Source organism: Lichenostomus cassidix, chromosome Z (assembly GCF_008360975.1).
Source record: "Lichenostomus cassidix isolate B80296 chromosome Z, HeHo_3.0, whole genome shotgun sequence".
Classification (NCBI taxonomy): domain Eukaryota; kingdom Metazoa; phylum Chordata; class Aves; order Passeriformes; family Meliphagidae; genus Lichenostomus; species Lichenostomus cassidix.
The window spans coordinates 29,716,426-29,735,605 of record NC_139511.1 but is presented as its reverse complement, the minus strand read 5'-3'; the positions used below and the strand labels follow the sequence as shown (position 1 = coordinate 29,735,605).

General features: G+C 46.9%; 1 protein-coding gene and 1 long non-coding RNA gene across 2 annotated transcripts in view; both read right to left on the bottom strand.

The window, feature by feature from the left end:
• The window catches only part of LOC146424623 (neuronal acetylcholine receptor subunit alpha-7-like), a 58,552-nt gene extending 50,071 nt beyond the window's left edge, over positions 1–8,481 (bottom strand). The window contains exon 1 of the mRNA XM_085042787.1: positions 7,573–8,481. Within this exon, the coding sequence (XP_084898913.1) occupies positions 7,573–7,651 (79 nt within the window). The 5' untranslated portion in view covers positions 7,652–8,481. The remainder of the gene's footprint in view (positions 1–7,572) is intronic.
• A 740-nt stretch (positions 8,482–9,221) lies between these two features.
• Positions 9,222–13,497, bottom strand: LOC146424622 (uncharacterized). The gene is made up of 3 exons (XR_014846835.1): positions 11,479–13,497; positions 11,035–11,120; positions 9,222–10,253 (listed from the first exon to the last, which is right to left on the bottom strand). It is a non-coding gene; the product is annotated as an uncharacterized LOC146424622 (long non-coding RNA).
• Positions 13,498–19,180: the final 5,683 nt, after the last annotated feature.

Here is a 19,180-nt window from a genome sequence, read left to right as displayed (position 1 = left end):
AGGTCAAAATTGCTGCTTGTCTATGTGAGATGTTGTGCTGCCAACCAGCTGGTGATAGTTTCGAAGTCTTGGCAGCAGAACTGGCTGCTATGAAGGGCTTTTTTCCAAGGGAAAGAAGTCTCAGGCTTTGGTGGTTGAGGCCTTCAAAGACAAAAAGAACTGTAGATAGGGGCATGAAAATTCTCAGCAGGGAGTCTGAATTTATTTCACATTGAAGAGAAAAGCTGCTTCTAATATTATCTTGATGAGGTAAATGACTGGCTCTGAGCAAATTTGACTTGTGACCAATCAAACAAGATTTGTGGAGATCTGATCTAGGACACTTGAAATTGTATGTGCTATGCTTTGACAACGATTCAGTCCTGATTTGTTTATATGCATATAAAGTGGCTTAAAAGCTTACACCTGTTTTGTTGTTTGGGTTTTTTTTCCCAAACTCTAAAGGTAACAAGATCTCAGTGACAGCTGAAGGTTGGTTAGCCTTGATATGTTTTCAGAACTCCAGATGCTATTGTCTTTTCCTCAAGTACACAGGTCAGGTCCTGGTTTTGTTGGGATCAGTGTGTATATGAAATATTGTCCCTGCTGCACCCTGACAGCCAAACCTGCATTGGCTGAGTCACTCATACTGACTAAGAGCAGAAATGAAAACACCATGAAATCAATGTACTTCTAGACAATGATGATGTGGGGAGCCTGATTTCGTCCTGTCTTTACTCTGTTGATTTGAAGCCTTGGTAACTTCAGTATCACGCTCCTGAATTATATCACTGCACACAAAATAAAACTAAAACAAAATTAAAACAAAACTGGAGCCCTGTGTGTCCAGGTGGAGCATGACTCTCCTCTTGTGATACAATAGCAATGCCTGCAGATGCAGGATGCTCTCTAAGTGAGACCAGAACGAGCCTACAAATCAGAAAGTGATACTGTGCTGTCTGGGCTGCCCTCCTGTATTCCCCAGCAGACTTCCTGAATTTGACCTAAATGTGAAATAATTTGCCCATTTGACAGAGGCCTCCTCTGGAGAAGAATGTCGCTTCTCCTTACCCACAGACCTATTTCCCTTAGATCTATCTTTTCCCTACCCTCCTGCCCCCTCTCTGACTTCAGGCAACATGTAAGTAGATCTGATGATGCCAGGAGTGCTTAAGAGCTTGAGCTGAGATACCAACCCAATAAATTTGAATTATAATTGGTGACCCTAATATCTTCGGAAACTACATTAGAAGGCTTAGACATTGAACAAAGTGCTACTGCAGAGAGTATGCTGCAGGATAGCTGTTTGGTTACACTAGAAAGGCAAAGCTTTTGCTTGGAGCTCCTGGAGACACCCAGTTGCCTTTTATGAATTCTGTGTGAAGCCTGAACATGAACGGGTTCAATTCAAAGTTGCTGCCCATTTGCCACTTGAAACAGTGAGAAGTGCAAACTATCTAGAAACTTTTGATTTAATTTTTGATCTCCTCTTCCCATTGTTATAGTTGCTCAAGCTGGATTTCAGTTTGCTGACTACCTTTCTAAAACAACAGAATATTAAAGGGAAAGCACTCCATCAATTTCCATGACTGCTCTACCATTTCTACAGGCTCTTCAAAAACACCACAAGATGGCTAAGAATTACAGAATGTATTATCTGCGTCATTATATGACTACCTACTTTTGGTTTTTCCCAAATGTACTGACTCAGAGACGAGAACATTAAGCAGAATCATTCTCTACAGCCATCCTGTGCTCAGTGAGACCCGCTGCATGACACACAGTTAGCTCTGGGTTCATGAAGCCTCTGTAGGGCAGCACGGACCCCTTGGAGTGAGTGCATCGGATGCCACTGAGACAACAGACTGCTGAAGCACAGCATGACAGATTAAAGACATATGCTTTTGATCTGCTTGGAGAAAACAAGCTAAAACAAGATTTTAGCTCCCTTCGGCTTCCATGAGGAAGGGTTCCATCATGAAGAATTCAGGCTCTTCTGGGAGGTGCACAGGGACAGCACTGATATAATAAAGTTGTATGATGGGGCATTGCCTCAGTACTAAGGTAGCCTTTTGTTTTTCTCAAGGGTGCTCTGCATGGGGGACATCACTATCCTTGGAGATGTTTGCAGCTTGACTTCTCAGCAGCCTCTGGAGGTCCCTTCTAGCCAAATTTTTCTACCAGTATATGAATCTGTATAGATCAGACCCTCTCTCACCTCAGCTGCCACAGACACATCTTTTCCAATTTCCAGCTTAATTTTCTCCCTTGGCATGGTGAAGATCTAAGGGACAGTGATGCTTTTCCACTTAATCACAGCTGAGCTTCAGGGAACACAGTGTACTTAGTCCAATCTGCAAACCCACTTCAGGCTTTTTGAGTTTTCACTGAGAAATGAGACCTCCTCAAGCCTGCCTCTTCTAAGCATTTCTTCTGTTCAAATCCATGTCACATTAAGAACAGAAGTGAGGGCTGTGGCTTTCTCTTCAACATTCTGGAACGCAGTAACTGCTGAAAATATCCATTTCTGAATGGTGATAAGGTTTGCAGACATCTGTTTTAGCACTCCATTAACCACAGATTTTCTAATTGAGCAAAACCAATTGATAGCAAGGTAGGATAGAGACACCTGCACCTCACTGTTTACATGCATAAGTACTCATGCTGACTACAGGGTCTCTTTCCATTGCAATTTACTGACTTAATTGCAAACCCTGTGTGGGGAGATTCTTACTTCCAAACACATAATCTGATTCTGGTCTCAGCCTACTTATCAGCTGTTTTGCTCAATGCAGAAAGTATTTGATAAGCAAAACTCTTTCTTCAAGCCGTATTTTCTCAGGAGTGTATTCTAAAACGGCAATAAACTCCTGCCTACCTTTCTCATTCCCTGATATGATATTGATTGCCAGTGCTAGCCCTACCTGTCTCAGTCAGATTTGATCCCTTTCTTAATTAGTTTATATAGGATCTCTAGGTAGTAGACATCTTCAAACAACGATGTCAGGACTGATGCGAAGGGTTTTGATCTATTTTAATCACACCCTACAGCTGAAGAGACTTTGTATCTCCCTCCTTGCTTGTCAATACAAATAAAATTGTCTGTGCTACCACCATCACTAACTCATGTTCTTTTCCACACGCCTTAGGAAAATAAACCAGAGAGCAGAAGGAGTTCTGAAGCTGTCTTTAGGACATGAACCCTCTGCCTGGAAAGGGAACTTCTGCTCTGAGACCATCAGAAACACCTCTGAGCTGGAGCAAGGCTGAAGGCTCCCAAGGTGCCATCTGGCATCATCCCAAAGACCATATGGGTGCTGCTTTTCCAGATGGATGCACTGTATCTGCTTCTGGATCCCTCCCTACATGCAGAGTGCTATACCAAGAGGTGCATATAACAATAGGCACTGGTGATGTCACGACCCAGTTGCTTTTTCTGGACCTTTCACCTTTTTCCAGTGTGATTTGCGAAGAGTTACCACATGATTTTACTCAGATCACTATCAGCAAATGTGCATAGAAACACCTCCAACTTCCCTGGAGCCTGGCAACTTCTCAGAAGCTTGGTCCAGCTCCACTGTCACAGCTGTGCCTATGATAATACAGATCAGCCTTAGGGCTGTGCCAGTGAATGCACATAGAATATTAGTGACTGAACACAAGGTCTGGTTCATTGAACTGAAAAGTCAACCTCAAGAAGCAAGCATGTACAGCAAGTTACTGTAGCAGACAGCAATTCAGAGGAAATAGGGGTTTGCCAGGACCCTGCCTGCCTTAAGTGTATTGAAACATATCAATGGCACTAGGGCTCTTGATCACAGAGCGTATGTGCATGTGCCATGGTCAAGTACATTCATTCCCTCTGGCTCCATGCATAGGCGATGCCTTAGCATGCTGTCAGCATTCAGAGTGATCAGCCCTGGTGTCCGTGCTATTAGATATTAAAGTAATGGCAGGGATCTGACAGCAATTTCCCATTTCTGCAAGTTGCACATGGGGCATCTCTTTATGCCATCAATACAGAAGAAAAGACCTACCAGTACAAGCTAAGGCCTTTTCTATTTTCAATAGGTGTCAGCTGCATTGTTATCTTTAAAATTGTATCAGTGCATCAACATAGAGAATGTGGAGAGCTGAGAAAAATATAGCCCTCAGACCTTTAATTAAGGGTATAAAAGATTCTGAATTATCTGCCTTCCACACCTGGCTCTAGCCTGATAACAGTTATGAGATGTAAAAGTAGAGCTGCTTCACTAACCACCTAAATTATCAATGACATTACATTGTACTCTATTAAGGCACAGGAATCCTTTCATCTGTTCAGCTGTGTCTCTTTGGAGTAAGAGTTTGATTAGCACACACCACTGCAGTTCGATCATGCCAACACAGCTGAGACCTAAACTTTAGACTCCATATATTGGTATTTAAGTAACACTGTTTGTTCTTCCTACTACACAGATCTCTAAGCTCATGTCACCTCAGTCTAATTAGTTCACATTAGAGAAATTGTAGCTTGGCAGCGGAATCTGGCCTTCTGAGGCTGTCTTGCCAACGCTTCTGCTGTTGCAGAAACAGCACCTGCTTGCATGGAAGTGAACCAAGAAATTTGCGAGGATTTGCTCCTAGAGATCATCGGTTGTGTTCTGATGTGAACACTAGAGCTCATTGAAATAAGCAAAGGTGTGAGAAAGCATGAAATGGGTGTAACACAGCAACTCAACTCTCTGTTGAGAGTGAGCCAAAGAAAAACTGCTTTGCACCAGCTGGGTACGCCAAGTCAGGATAAATTACTTCATCATTTACATCTTTCAGCTAGTTAGCTCTCTTGAAGCATACCCTGCTATAGGATTTGTCCCATACAGCTGAGTGTTTATATTCCCACCAGACTGCAGAGAAAGGTCGCTGTCCTCAGTTTGCCTTTGCCTTTGTTGGGCTTTTCAAAGCCACATGGCCAGATGTGATCCTGATGGCAGGCTGTAGAGAGCAAAGAAACTGAGAGGTCTGCCTGCTGTGTGAGGCATGTGGGCACTGTAGTAGTCTCACTTGAGAAACAAAAAAGGATATAAAAACACAGTAATTAGAATACATGGTTTGACTGGAGACTAGCCAAGTGCATGTTCAACTTCCCTGGCTGTTCAAATCCTGTAGGTGCATGTGCACTGAGCTGAGGGTAACTCCTCACAGAGGCTATGTGCCTTTGTGGTTGCTGAGATGTGTTTCTGAGAATGTCCCTGCAGGGTTGTGTGCAGCCTCGCTCTAAGACTGCACCACACTCAGAAGAAGGAGCAGGAATGGGTCTGATCCCTCCTTTCCAATCAGGACCAGGGTTTTCAAGTCATTCCACCCAAGGCTGTTGGCTAGCTGCTGAGACTCACTGGGTGCTTCTGTGTTCTGAGTGCTCCTTCAAGGATTGTCCCTAGACTGGAAAGGGTGTCTGATTCTGAGTGATTTCACCTGGCATCTAGGAAGGTTGAAAAGCAGTTTTCTGATTTTTCTTAAGGCCCATATCCCAAAAAAATCACTAACTTCGAGAAGGAAGGCTGCAATGACCTAACTTAAGTGACACTACTACTGGGGCTCCTAGCATCATTTTAAGTGAAGTCAGGTTGAAGCAGAAAGTTGAGGAAAGAACTGGAAAAAATATCAGTTCTTCATGTGTTGTTTTTGTTTGCTTTTTACCTATTTCTTGTCACAACTTTCCTGTCAAACAGCCCTACAGGAGTTTTCAGTACCTGATAAATTGTTATGAACAATGTTGAAACAACTCAGTGCTATGTGAGAGTGATGTTAGCTATGATTTGAATTTGCTGTGACTTCCATGTGCTGTGACTTCCTCAGGGGGAACTAAGGAATCCTGGGGGAGTTCATCTGGAGTTACTGTTAAAAGACTGCTACTGATAACATGCTAAGATCACCTTGACTTTTTTCTCTTCTGCCCCAACTGCTCAATTACTAGGTCTTTTCTTTCAATTTCTTTTCCTTCTTTTTTTTTTAGAAGTTTAAAAAAATCCCTGAAGCAGAGGTCAGTTACAGACCAACTTTATCAGAGATTTATTTCATTCTGCTTTAGCAGTCATCTGTAAAAGTCCATACTTGTAAGCTGTTGGTAAAAGCACCTAACAAAAAATCCTCTGAATTATTTATAAAAGCAGTTTGTCTTCATGTGCTGCTGAGAGAAACTAAGCATCCCCCCTGGTGAATTAGTGATTATTCATTATTTAAAAGGCAGTATTTACATGACACACAACTTCTCAAAATGAAAATGTCCACAAAGTGACTTAAATCATAACTAGAAGCTGTAACCTGCCTGTTAGTTCAGCTCCTAAAGTACCACAGAAATGTCTTAAAGATAGCAAGGTTCCTTATTTAGCAAGGTGGGGAAATACTTATCTGCAGTACCATTGCTACATTAGACAGCTGAAATATTGACCTGTAATAACAAAATGCCCAGACGTTTTGCAGCTTCAGATGAATTGATGAGGAATTATCTATGTGGCATGAATAGCCCAGTGCAATACCACATATATGCAAGTTTCCTGTGCTCCTGCACTTCAGAAATAGGTAGACTGCCTTCTCTGCTTTAAAAAGACAATCCTGCTTTATCTATAAATTGTGAGTAACAAGACATGGTCCTTCACACCTGGGATTCTCAGTTTTAAAATTTTTGGTTGCTGCAGGCATGTGTGTTTCAGCTGTAAGGGAGCCATAAAAGCACATTCTGTGTAGAATACTGAACATCTTTCAGGACTGTGGCTATTTCAACATTCTCACTTAAAAACACTTTATTGCCAGCCTTGCAATCCTGCATGTTTTGAAATAATCATTTAGCTCCTATTTTTGTTTGTACCATGATAAAACTTCAGAAGACAGCTTGGTCAGAGGTGGTAACATCTTAGACTACAGAAGCCCATTATTATTATTTTTATTAAATGTGTCCAACTTATATATCTACCTCTGCCTGCATGGGTTTTTATTAAGCATACTAAGAGTATGTTTAATAAAAATAAACCAGAAGTAGTAAATTTATGTATTTATACAGATTTAATCCTCATAAATGATGCATACAAAGTAAACAGTTATGAATTTTCTTCTGCTCATTTTTCTCTGTAGAACACCCTTTCACCCACACACCTACAGGGCTCTCAAACTCATTCTGCCCAGCCTGAAATTATAATTTCCTGTTCTCAAAAATACATGGGAAGGTCAAATTTTTAAAGAAAGTGAAAACATATTTCTTTGGAAACACAACCATTTCAATTAATTTCTGGAAGTTAAAATTACTCACTTTTAACTGAAAAAAAACCCACAAAAACAAACCCACATACCTCTTCCTTCTTAAAAAAATGTGGCCAGCACCATAAGATCCACAAACTTACCCAAACTGATTACAAAACTCAGTTAGACCAGCCTGGGACTCTAATGAAGTTCAAAATACAAGCAGATACAAGTCCTTCCAAAAATAAGAGTTGGGGTAGGATATAACTAGCATGTAGGGAAAAAAAACCAACCAAAACAAAAGCAAAAACCAACATCTACAAACACACCAAACCACAACAAAAAAAGTGAGCCCTGGACAAGCACAGATGAGCTTACCTTTAAAGAGTGAGAGGAACAAGGACGACCAGAGATACAGCGCAGAATAAACAAATGCCAAGCACTTTTCTGTGAGCATTGTCAAAATAAGCTGGCTCTCCTTCCTGAGCAGAGGGTGAAAGAGGATGAAGTCTTGGAGGCAGCCTGCAATGACTGATGGATTTGGCAATTACGGTAATAAGGCATCAAACCAGCTTCCCACCAGGGGAGAGAAGTGCATTTGCTCATGTGCTTCTCCAGTCCCCAGGAGCCGAATCAGCTCAGTGCTTGGTCAGTAAATCCAAACACAAAGGTTACACTCCTCTGGACTCACATTGAGAGACACACTGAGCCTTTCCTTGGTCAGGAGCAAATGCAAGTGATCCTCACACACAGCTGTCTGTGTACTGCAAGAAGGGGGAGTGTGCTGCCTCGGAGATGCTTTCCACTTCTCCACATACTGTACCTAACTCGAGACAGCACGGCTGCAGTGTTTCCAGTGCTTGCACTCGAGTGCCTCTAGAGCTGTTTCCCGGTGAAATTAGTTTGTGTCCCCCTCTGCTCTCTCCCAGCTGCCGGGGCAACTTGCAGCAAGCACCTGTGGCACACACCTGCCTTTTCTCCCAGCAGAGGTGGCAGGAGAGATTCAAGAGTGCGAAAGTTTGAAAATATGAAAATAGCCAATCTCCTGTTCTTTTCTGATGCACCCCTTCTTGTAATCACTTCCACCAGATGTAAGGAACTACCCTGAGTGCCCTCTTCCCCAGCTGCCCACTGTGGGATTTTGCATACACCCTGGCTCCCTTTCCTCCCCACAATTTTATTCACCAGCTGAAGAAAGGCAAGGAGACGTAAAGGCTTGAATAAATGATATTCATCATTTGGGCCTCTCTTTACTCGTTTGCCTGTTCTGCACACTCACCCACTTCTCTTTCACTGCAAGCAGGGACAGGACTTTCCACTAGTCCTTGTCTGTCTAATTCCTTGGGGCTCTTGCCCCGGCAGGGTACAACCCGGGGCTGACGCAGAGAGCAGCAGCAAGTCGTGACTCCGGGCAGGAGGAGGGATTTGGGCGCTGCCGTAGTGAGGCTGCAGCGGGCAGTGCAGGCTGCTAGGAGAGCAGAGCCCTGGGATGGGGTCTGATGAGAAGGACTTGCAAGCATGAGTGGTGGGGCATGGGCTGGCAGTGGAATCCCCCAGCGGGAAACATCTGCCCTGGAATCAGCTGCAGTAATGCAAACCTGTAATGCTCACAGAACGAGTGAGAAATCAGCAGTCAAAGTACCAGGAAAGGGGAGTAAAGCAGTGCAATTAGGGAGGGCAACACCACTGGCATCAGTTAGTAATACTGACACGTTTTATGCAGTTTTCATGCTTTCATTTTCTTTTAATAAATGTGAAATAGATTTGGAAGGCTGAGACCACAAGGGGCTGGTATGTACCCCAGTTGCAGCCCGGACTGATTTAGCTGGCTCCTGATACACTCTCACCCTGTCACTGGATGGTGGGGTGTCCTCCTGGAGGCCTGGGAAGGGTCCTTAGAGCTGCTGCCCTCCCTTTTTGGGCTTGCTGAGGTCCCCCAGGTGAGCATTGATTGGCTGGCTGCACGTGGATCACCCAAGCACAGCCTCCTCTGGGTTCTCCCAGACCCCCTCTGGGTTGTCCCAGGCCCCCTCTTGCTCCCCATGGGTGGGAATGGCTACAATATGGGTGCTGCTGAGCCCCCATGAAGGCTGGCATGGGAGACCCCTTTGGGTGGCATCAGGGCCAGGGACAGTAGCAGGTCTGTCCTTCCACCCTCCAGCTGCATTACTGTCCTCCAGGCCCATCTGATGTCAGGCCTCCCCACTGAGCCCGTGTGTGATGGTGTCAATAAGCTGGTGGGCAAAGCTTGTGTGCCTGTGCCAGGGAGGCCCACAGAAGCTGGAACAAAGCCTCCTCATCCAGACCAACACAGAGCAGGCTAGATGGGATGAAGCACTGCACTGCTGCTTCCTAGCATCTTTAAAGCACTGCCCCAGCCACTGATGCAGACACGACAGCAGGTGATGGAGAACAAAGGTAGAAGAGGGTAGAAGAGGGATAACAGCAAGGTAGATGCAGTGTGGGAGGTACTCACTGACCTCAGGGCAGTGGCCATACAGCTGATGGCAGAGCTATTGCAGTGCTATAGGGACTGGGGGCAGCAATAGCTCCTACTCTCAGGTGCAACATATCTGACAGTGCTTCAGGGCAATGGAGACTGTTGGCAGCTAAGTGCCCAGGAGATCATGCATCAGATTTTCCGTGACTTTGAAACATGATCATAGCTCCCAGCAGGGGAGAAGGGGAGATCACTTGAGCAGAGACCATAGCAGGGATGCCTGTTCCTGCAGCCAATTGTGCTGACTGGGGAGCACCTGTACCAAAACTTCTCCTTTTCCTCCTTCTCTACTCCCCTCACATCTCCACAGTAAACAACATGGACTGCAGTTTTGTCCAATATTTTTGGTTTAAATTTGGGGTTTTTTTAATTGCTAAAAATGAAAGCTTTCATCAGTGAGTACAACTTCACATACATTTCAGTTCTGCTCCCTGTGCTCACCTTCAGTCATTGCAGGTGGCTGTCCTCCCACTGATGGCCAGAGTGTGGAGACTGGGGGCAGCTTGGTATCCAGGACTTCCTCCTCTCAGGTGGAAGATGTCCGATGGTGCTCCGTGGGCTGGAATGATGCACTCCTCAAAGTTATCATCCCCCCACACTTGACTACAGGATGGAGGTCACCCTCCTCTTGCAGAGGGGGCACTTGGGCTTGCTTCCAGCCCACTGCAAGAGACACACTTAGCAGAAGCGGTGCAGCCGTGGCAGTATGTAGCTGGCGTCCTCTCAGCTGTCCAGGCAGATGGGACAGCAGTTGTCCAGCTCCATGGCCATGCTTGCAGTGTGCTATGGGATCTAGGGGCAGCTGGGGATGACAAACCGCTTCACTGCCTCTCAGTGACACTGCACTGCTAATGTTGCATTAGAAAATCAAGGCCACAATTGATGTCTGGCCCTAGGATGGATGGAAGTAATGCCCAGGTCCCTCAGGAAGGAAACACTTCCTGTTCCCCCGATGGAGTTTTCTCCTCCCAGGTCACTTCTCCTGCTGTAAGTGTGACTCCTTTGCCCCGGCTGCCTGAACAGAGAGCCCTATTTTGCAACTGCCTCACAGGGGCACAGGCTGGTCATTGATCTCACAAGGGTGGCAACTTGGTGCTGCATGGAGCCTTGGTCCCACTTTGAGCCTGCAAATGCAGACAGCTGGAATCCAGGGGCTTTGCAGTCCAGCTGCTTTCTGCACTCCTCAGCTCTTAATCACATTTCAAAATTAGGCTACAAGTGAATTCTTGGAAATGTCTGAGTTGCTTTATTCCACACACAGCCATTTAACCATGTCATGTGGCAAAAATGAGCATGTTTGACAACCAAATATACACCCCGGAGTCTAGAAAACAACTTACTGCACTCCTGAACTGCAACCAGGCTCTTTGTTGAGATAGCTGCTCACATCAGTGCAGAGGCAAAAGTGTGTTTCTCTCAGAGGCTGCTGTCAAGGAGGGAAACAGCAAGAACAACCTTATTGTGCAAGTCTGTCATGCTCCTCCTCTCTCATGTCCATCTGAACTGTGCTGCCACTCCAAAAGACTTTTCCAGAGAACATAAAGCCAGGCCCTTCTGGCTGAGATCCTACAGTAAGGATGCACACTTGCCCCTCAGCTCAGGATGAGTTCACTCCTCAGCCCCCCTCTCCTGCAGAAGCAGATTACATGAATATAGAAACCAGAAATTTTCACCCAAGTGTTGGGAGGCAGTTGTTTTCTTCCACTGCCATTTCCCTGTGAAAAGCTGGGATGGACTGCTAGACTGGGGCTTATAGATAAGGTCCCTGTCAAAGCTCCACCTACTGGTTCAGGCTGTGCTCTCACCTTGTGAAGTTATGTGACTTGTTCCTTTTCTTCTTGAGGTTGCTTGTCCTGTTGGTCACATCCGTACAACTCAACAAGTTCAGAGGTGGGCATCCTTCCTCTGTGGATAAGTTTGTCTGCAGGTGAGCCAGCTCTTCCTCTTCTACCACCTCTCCCAAAGCTTGCTGCTGAGTTTGCTCAGTTCGCCCTTCTAGCACTGATTTGACTTCCAAACCAAACCTCAGCACCTCGTGCTGGGAGCCAACACAGATAAAAGACAATTGGCCACAGTCACACTTTAACATCTGAGCAGGGACAAAGAAGGATGAAGAAAGCCCTTATAATGCAGGTAGCGCTGCAAAGTGCTTTTCCCCAAGAGTGGTTTGGATGAATTATCAGTGATTTGGGGAAGCTGGGCAAAGGTGTCAAGTGCTGGAGTGAACACAGTGTATTGTTCATTAGCTATGTCACCAGGATTTCACCACGCATGTCAAGCTCCAGAGACCACTCACTGTGTTCGGCAACCCTCCAAGGAATGTGAATGACACCAGGCCACACATGCACAGGCCAAATGACCTTGCTGGTGAGCCTGAGAATGCTGGAGGATAGGAAGATACTGCAGGACGAGAATACCTGGTTGATTAAGAAGGGAGCTGGGCTAGAGTGATCCCAGCTCTGCTGGGTGCTGGGCTGGGGAAGCCAGGGAGTAAGCTGTGGAGGGGTCCACTGCTGGTGCAAAGGGAGGCAGATGGTGGCAGGAGGGTCTGCATGAACTAGGGATCTCATGGCTCCCCATTCCCTGCAGGCAGCATAAGCCTTCTGGGTGGGTTGAGGTGACAACACAGATGCCACCTGCATGTTCCAGTGGCACATGGAACAGAGCTGTACAACAAAAGCAAGGTGCAAGGAGCTCTGCCCCATCAGGCAGGCATGCAGTCATCCCCAAGAGATGGGGCTCTGACTCTTCAGCCCCTGCTCTGTCCTTTCCCCACACAAGAGGAAGAGAAGCAGTAGGTGTAGGGCAGCATACTAGAGCTTGGCTGGGAGAGCAATTTCCCCTCCTCTGGTGCTGGGGTCTGTGTCACCGGGCATGGTGGAAGCTCAGCAGGTGAGGGAGCACTGCCAGCCCCTGACCCTGCTGGTCTCCTGAGCCAAGATGGGGTCTGTGCTCGTGTGCAGTGCTCCTGAAGTCAGTCAGCCTCGGCCATCCTGGCCACGTGCCATCCCCGTTCTCCACTGACCTCCGAGTCACTGAAATACTGTCTGATATGCAGCACCACTTTGTGTCACAGCCATGCTGGCCCAGGCTCCATCCCTCCCTTCCGGCCTTGACTGCTGAGAGCAGCTGGAAACAGTTTCCCCTGATGCTTGCATGGGGTGGTGAGGAGGCAAAGAGCCCTTCCCCTGCTTTGAAGGAGAACCATAGAATTGTTAGGGTTGGAAAGGACCTCTGAAGATTATCTAGTAAAAAAGCCCCGCTGAGGCAGGGTACCTAGAGGGTTCCACCAGGAACTTGTCCAGATGGGTTTTGAATGTTTCCAGTGAGGGAGACTCCACGCAACAGGTGGTGAAACCCAGGAGGGACATGAGGACTGCGGATCTCATCTGTCCTATTTCCCATCTCTCCATTTCTTTCTCCACATCACTGTCCACCTCCCTCTTTCCTTTCAAGCTTCTTTCTGCTCTCCATCCCTTTTCTTCCCTGTTTCTGCCCCACTTCCTGGTTTTTCCACTCTCCCCGTTTCCCAGTTTCTCTTTCTCCCACTGCCATGCCCTCAGACTTGTTTCTGTATCCTTTTTGTTTATTTTCTTAGCCCTTCTTTACCCGGTCCCCATAGTTCTTTGTGCCTGTCTCTCTTTTGTTCCCCCACCTCCTCCTCCTTCCTTCCGCGTCCCTATTTCACTCTCTCTATCCCCACTCCGTGTCTCACGGTCCCTTTTCCCCTCCCGGTCCCTGCCACCCACACTGGCACACAGCTCCACTCCGCTCCTGCTCTCTGCTCGCGGGGCGCTGTCCCTCACTCCCTCGCGCCCGCCTCTCGCCGTGCCCTGCGCATGCGCGCTGTCCCCACGGAGCCCGCGGCGCTGCGGGCGCACCCGGGCGCATGCGCGCAGCAGCCGAGGCCCGCCGAGCCGCGGCCGAAGTCATGGCGCCGCCCGCCGTCCCGTGCTGCCCTCTGCTGCCGGGCCGCCTTCCTTCCCGCCGCCTTCCTTCCCGCCGCCTCCCCGCCGCCTTCCTTCCCGCCGCTCTCCCCGCCGCCTTCCTTCCCGCCGCCCTCCCCGCCGCCTTCCTTCCCGCCGCCCTCCCGCGCCTCCCTCGGCAGCACGGACAGTGCCGGCTGCGGCCGGCCCCGCGCTGCTCCCGAGGTGGCCCGCGAGACGGCCGCGGGGTGCGCGCCCGCCTGAGGCGGCGCCGTGGGGAGCCGGCCGTGCTGCGGCGGGAGCGCGCTGGGCGCTGAGGGACGGCGGCGGGATGTCCTCTGCTGGCGGGAGCCGGCGGAGCGGCCAAGGAAGCCTGGCAGCATGTCATACGTAACTACGCGTATGTTTTAAGAAAAGTTGGTATTAATTACGTCCTGATCAGTGTATTTATAATTCACGACTAACTAAAACGTGTGCTTTGGTTTTACAACTCTGTAACTGTTACAGATCTCTGAAAGTCGAGATGGTGTGAACGTTGTGACACAATAGGACTTGCAGAAGGCTACTGGACCCCAAAGTGCCCAATCCTGACCCATCTAAAGATATTAATTCATACCTGATGGTGGGGCACGTGCAATTAGATACCGTTCATAGAACATATGGCATGTCATCTGTTTGTACTGCTTGGCATCATTTGGAAACTGTAAAGAGTGATCCTAGAAGTCTGGGTCCCATGATGATTGAGTTGCTAAAGGGGATTTGAGGTACATACAGTGAGTCACCCACACACTTGTTTTCTTCCACTGATTGTAGACTCCCAGCTGTGCCACTGGTAGGACATTTTCAGTCCAGCTTCCTTCTCATGTCAGGACCATCCCCAGCAACACGTCTGTCACCATGCCTTTACCAATGCCAAAACAATTATTACTTGACAGCTACACTACAGTGTACCTGTAGAACCGTTTATTGTTTCCCCTGGCAAGATTTACTTCTGCAAGGACTTTAGCTGTCCTAACTTGATCCCTGCTGGTTTGGACAACCTCTCTGCACTTCTCCCAGGCTATTTGTGCTTGCCTCCATCCTCTGTGTGTTTCCTTGTTGTGTTTGAGTTTGTCCAGGCGTTCCTTATTCATCCACACAGGCCTCCTGGCATTTTTTGCCCGACTTCCTGCTTGCTGGCATGCATAGCCCCTGAGCTTGGAGAAGGTGATCCTTGAATATCAACCAGCTTTCCTGATCTTCTCTTCCCTCCAGAACTTTATCCCTCAGTACCCCTGAAGAGGCCCAGATCTGCTCTCCTGAACTCCAGGGTAGTGAACTTGCTGTGCATCTTCCTCCCTGCCCTGAGAATCTCAAACTCCACCATTTCATGGTCACTGCAGCCCAGCCTGCCCTTGGGCTTCACATTCCCCACCAGCTTCTGCTTGTTGGTGAGAACAAGGTCCCGCATAACACCATTCCTTGTTGGCTTCTCTGCCACTTGGAGAAGGAAGTTACTGTGTTCCAGAAACCTCATGGATTGCTTATGTCCTGCTGAGTTGTCCCTTGAACAGCTGTTGGGATGGTTCCAGCCCCCCTGTGGACCAGGCTTCTGAATGTGAGACTGCTCCTGTCTATCTGCAGAGGGACTCATGTGCTCAGTCTTCCTGGTCATAATGTCACCTGTCACTTCCCTTTAAGCTCTTGGTTGGCTCCTCATCCATCCCTGGGCAGAAATCCATCCACTCCAGCATGTCCTTGGCACAGAGGGTGACACTCTTTCCTTGTCTCTCCCGCCTGTAATCCCCCATTCCAATGCTTAGGTTGTAGGAGCCATCCCACCACATCTCTGTGATGCCTGCTAGCCTATCTCTAACTCCTCTCATTCATTCCCTATGCTCTGTGTGTTTGCAAAAAGGCATTTAAGTTCGGTGCCTGATGAAGCTAGCTTACTGGCTGAGTTTCAGGAATTCCTTTGTGACTTTTCATGTGTTCTCCTCCTGACCCACTCCAAATTCCAGGCATTTCTTGCTGACTTGCCTTCAAACTGGAAGGACTAAGATGGACTGAGACTCCCATCTCCCAACACCTTGAGTTTAAAGCCCTCTGCACCAGCCTGGCAAGCCTACGGCCAAAGATGCTCTTCCCCTTCTTGGACAGATGGACCCCGTCAGCCCCCAGGACACCCAGTTTCTCAAGGTGAGTCATGGTCCAAGAAAGCGAAAGGTACTGTGATAGCAGCCCTGTAACCAGATTTGCCAGATCTGAGTGGCCCTTTCAAACACCATCCCTTTGAGGGGAGGATTGATGAAACAGCAGTGTGTAATCCTCAGTGAACTGTATGAGGCTCAGTAGTCTCTCAGTGAGATCCCTGCTATGACACCCCAATAAGCAGAACCTCTCTAGACAGCATGTCAGGTCATCAAATGGGTACCTCTGAACCTCTCAGAAGAGTCACCTCCTGCTATTACCTGTTGCCTTATCTTACTTGTGCTTAGTTGTGATATGGGAACAGATCCAGAGCTGCCTTACTGGTTGTTATACAGGGAGCAGATAGGGCTGCCTTACTCAGCGCCAGTGTCTCTCGTGATGTGACAGGACTTACCTCTTCAGTCTGCAGAGCAACAAAGTGGTATGCAAGGGAACTTCAGGCTTCAGGTAAGTGTCTTCCACCTGTTGGTCCCTGCTGTTGCAAGCCTCCATTCTTCTGCATTAGCCCCCTTCCTTCTGTGTGTGCCGGTAAGGGACTTTATGACTGGTTGTCAGCTTATGAGGCCACTGCAGGCTGTGCTTGGAACCAGTTATCTAATGTCTTCTCAGTCTCCCTGATGTTATGCGACCTTTTCACCGCCTTCTGCAGCTCAGCCACCTGGTGCAGGAGGTGCACCACCTGAGCACACATTTTGCAGGCAGGTCTGCTGCTTGTCCCTGCCCTAGGAAAAACATGTCTCTTTCTGCAATCTGAGATCTGCCATATCTACCCTGGTGGTGTCTGCTGCCCCCACCCAGACAGAACTTCTGTAGGAAGAGACTGCATTGCAGACCGCAGATTGCAGCCACAGCAGGCTTGTGTATTCTTGCCTATTTCAGAGGGCTTCTGTCTGGTTCACTGCTGTCATGGGACCAGTAGCCTGACTTTAATGTCCCTCTTCTTTGACTTCACAAAACCAGAAGGGCTCTAGTGAGACCAGACCACAGGCAGGACCGTTCATCTCTGCAGGAAGCTTTCTGCAGTTTTCCAGTGACCCCTACAGACCTAATTGTAGACATCTCTGCTCCGGTTGAAGAAGGCTTAAGGCAGACAGACCACTCCTTTGGCATGATTCCCAGCATACCTGGCCCATGCCTTAACATCAAAATCTCTCTGTTCTGCTAATATTTCAGATTCAGATTTTCCACAGGCTTTCCAAGGAAAGGCATATCTTAAAGTGAGCTGTGAGACAGAGGAGTTATACAGTCTTGAAAAGAAGAGTATACAGCAGAAAGTCTACTTCAGCTATGGTGGTAATTACAGACTAGCATGGACATTTGAGCCTCTTTTGTTCTAAACACAAAACATGAAGTTAACTGAGCCAGCAGAAGCAGCTGATGGTGCTAAGTAGGTACATGCATGAGCTGCCTGCCCTTACTGTTGGTAGTGCCATTGTATGTTTATGGCACACTGCCAGGGTATGACAATCCAGAAAGTCAGGGAACAACCTGCTCCACTGCACATCAGGAATCCAGAAAGAGCCTCACACACCTGTATGTCTCATGCATTAGTAGAGAGAAAAATCTCCCCTTTTTACTATCTCTTTTATGTGCTTGGATAATGATAATAGTGTCTCAACTGGTGCAAGGCAGACTCTCTTACCAGGGCAACAGCAGGTTTTGGAGAAAATTGCTAGCAGGATTTCCTTACTCCTTTAACCTATCCTTCAAAATAGAGATAACTGTAGTTTAATCTACACCTAATTTAATAAGGTAATTTTAAGGATCTGAGATAATACTTCACACGTCAGTTTCAGAACAAGTTCATGAGATCTGACAAATACAGGGGCCTTTGCTTTGTGCTGCATAGCAGATCTGATGCACCTGGCATCTATAATCTTTTTACTTTTTAAAAGATTGGTACAGTGAGGTTAATCTTTTTTTAAAACCACCCTTTATTAAAAAACATAAAGATTTGTAAATATATAAAATTATAAAGTATCAAGTGCTTCTCGCTTCCCAGTACAGTGGAACTCAGAAGAGGCTGGTAAATTTGGTGTTAATCTGGTGTGTTAGTTCCAGCGCTGCAGAACTGACCATCGAGTTTTGCAAAAGACAGCTAATCTCACTCCTCTGGCAGGTTTAAACCATCTTGTTTCACTTGGGTTTCAGACTTCTTTCCTGCTTTTTTTGAAAAACATCAGTGCTTACTAGTGAGAGCAAGGCTGGAGCTGTAGGAACGAGCAGGCTTCCTAGAAGTATGCAGACAGGTGTTTTACAATGGGAAAGCTTTCCAGCTGCTAGTGGAGATTTCAGGCACTGAAAGCGCTCCTTGGTACAGTGCTCCTCAGGGAAAGTGTGTTCTTGGCATTGGGATCATCTTCTAGATAGACTGGATAAAGCTAGTCACAGGTCCAATTTGCATCAAGGTCCCTTAATCAGCAGGTACTCAAATTCCTTTGAAATACATATGATATGAAGCATCACAAAATCCCAACAATCTAATTTTTTTTAACCACTTAAATGTTATAAAGTAGAAGATTCTAAGGTTGTACACCTAGATCTGAATATCAAAGCAAGACACCACACTGCCATGGAAGTACTGTAAAATGAAAAATTGAGTTGAACCGATTATAATTGTTGGTATAACTGAACTCCAAATGGGATCTTTTGTGTCACTTGTCATCTCTTGTAATACTAAAGAACAGATACCAGTTGCAGAGAGAACTGAAAGAGAACTTGTCATCTCTTGTAATACTAAAGAACAGCTATCAGTTGCAGAGAGAATTGAAAGGTGTTTGTTGATGTTGTTTCTTACTTGGTCTTCCCCTCAAATCCCCTGTCACCTGCAGAAACTTATGACAAGTCCCTGCACTATGTGGTCACCTATGCCAGTCCTTCTGCCAGCTTCCACCATGCCAGGCATTACAGTGTCATTGCCCAAAAAGTGAGCTACCCTCTCAGTGTTCTTCTATAGGAGAGCATCACACCTAATATTAAACCAGCAGGTTCATCTTGTGGAAAACTTTAACCACTGAAATTGCAATGGAGGTGGAGAAATAGAATCACAAGTGAAACAATCTTACCCTGAATGTCTCAGCATTTAGCAGGGAACCAGAGGGGTGAGAAATGCTGCTGTATTTAACTGCTGCTGCTTACTGATACTTTCTTTTATAGGCAGCACAACAGGCAAGGCTTTTTTTTTTTTTTGTAGGAGAACACAAAGTGGCTCATTGTAACAGACTTGTATTACAGGTCACATACTTACACATCCCCACCAGAATGGATGGATTCTCTAGCTCTTACTGCCCTTTAGCAAAAGGCACAATTAGCTCCAGCCTGAGTGGAAGAGTTGTTACACTGTACAAGAGCCACAGTCCTTAAATAGAAG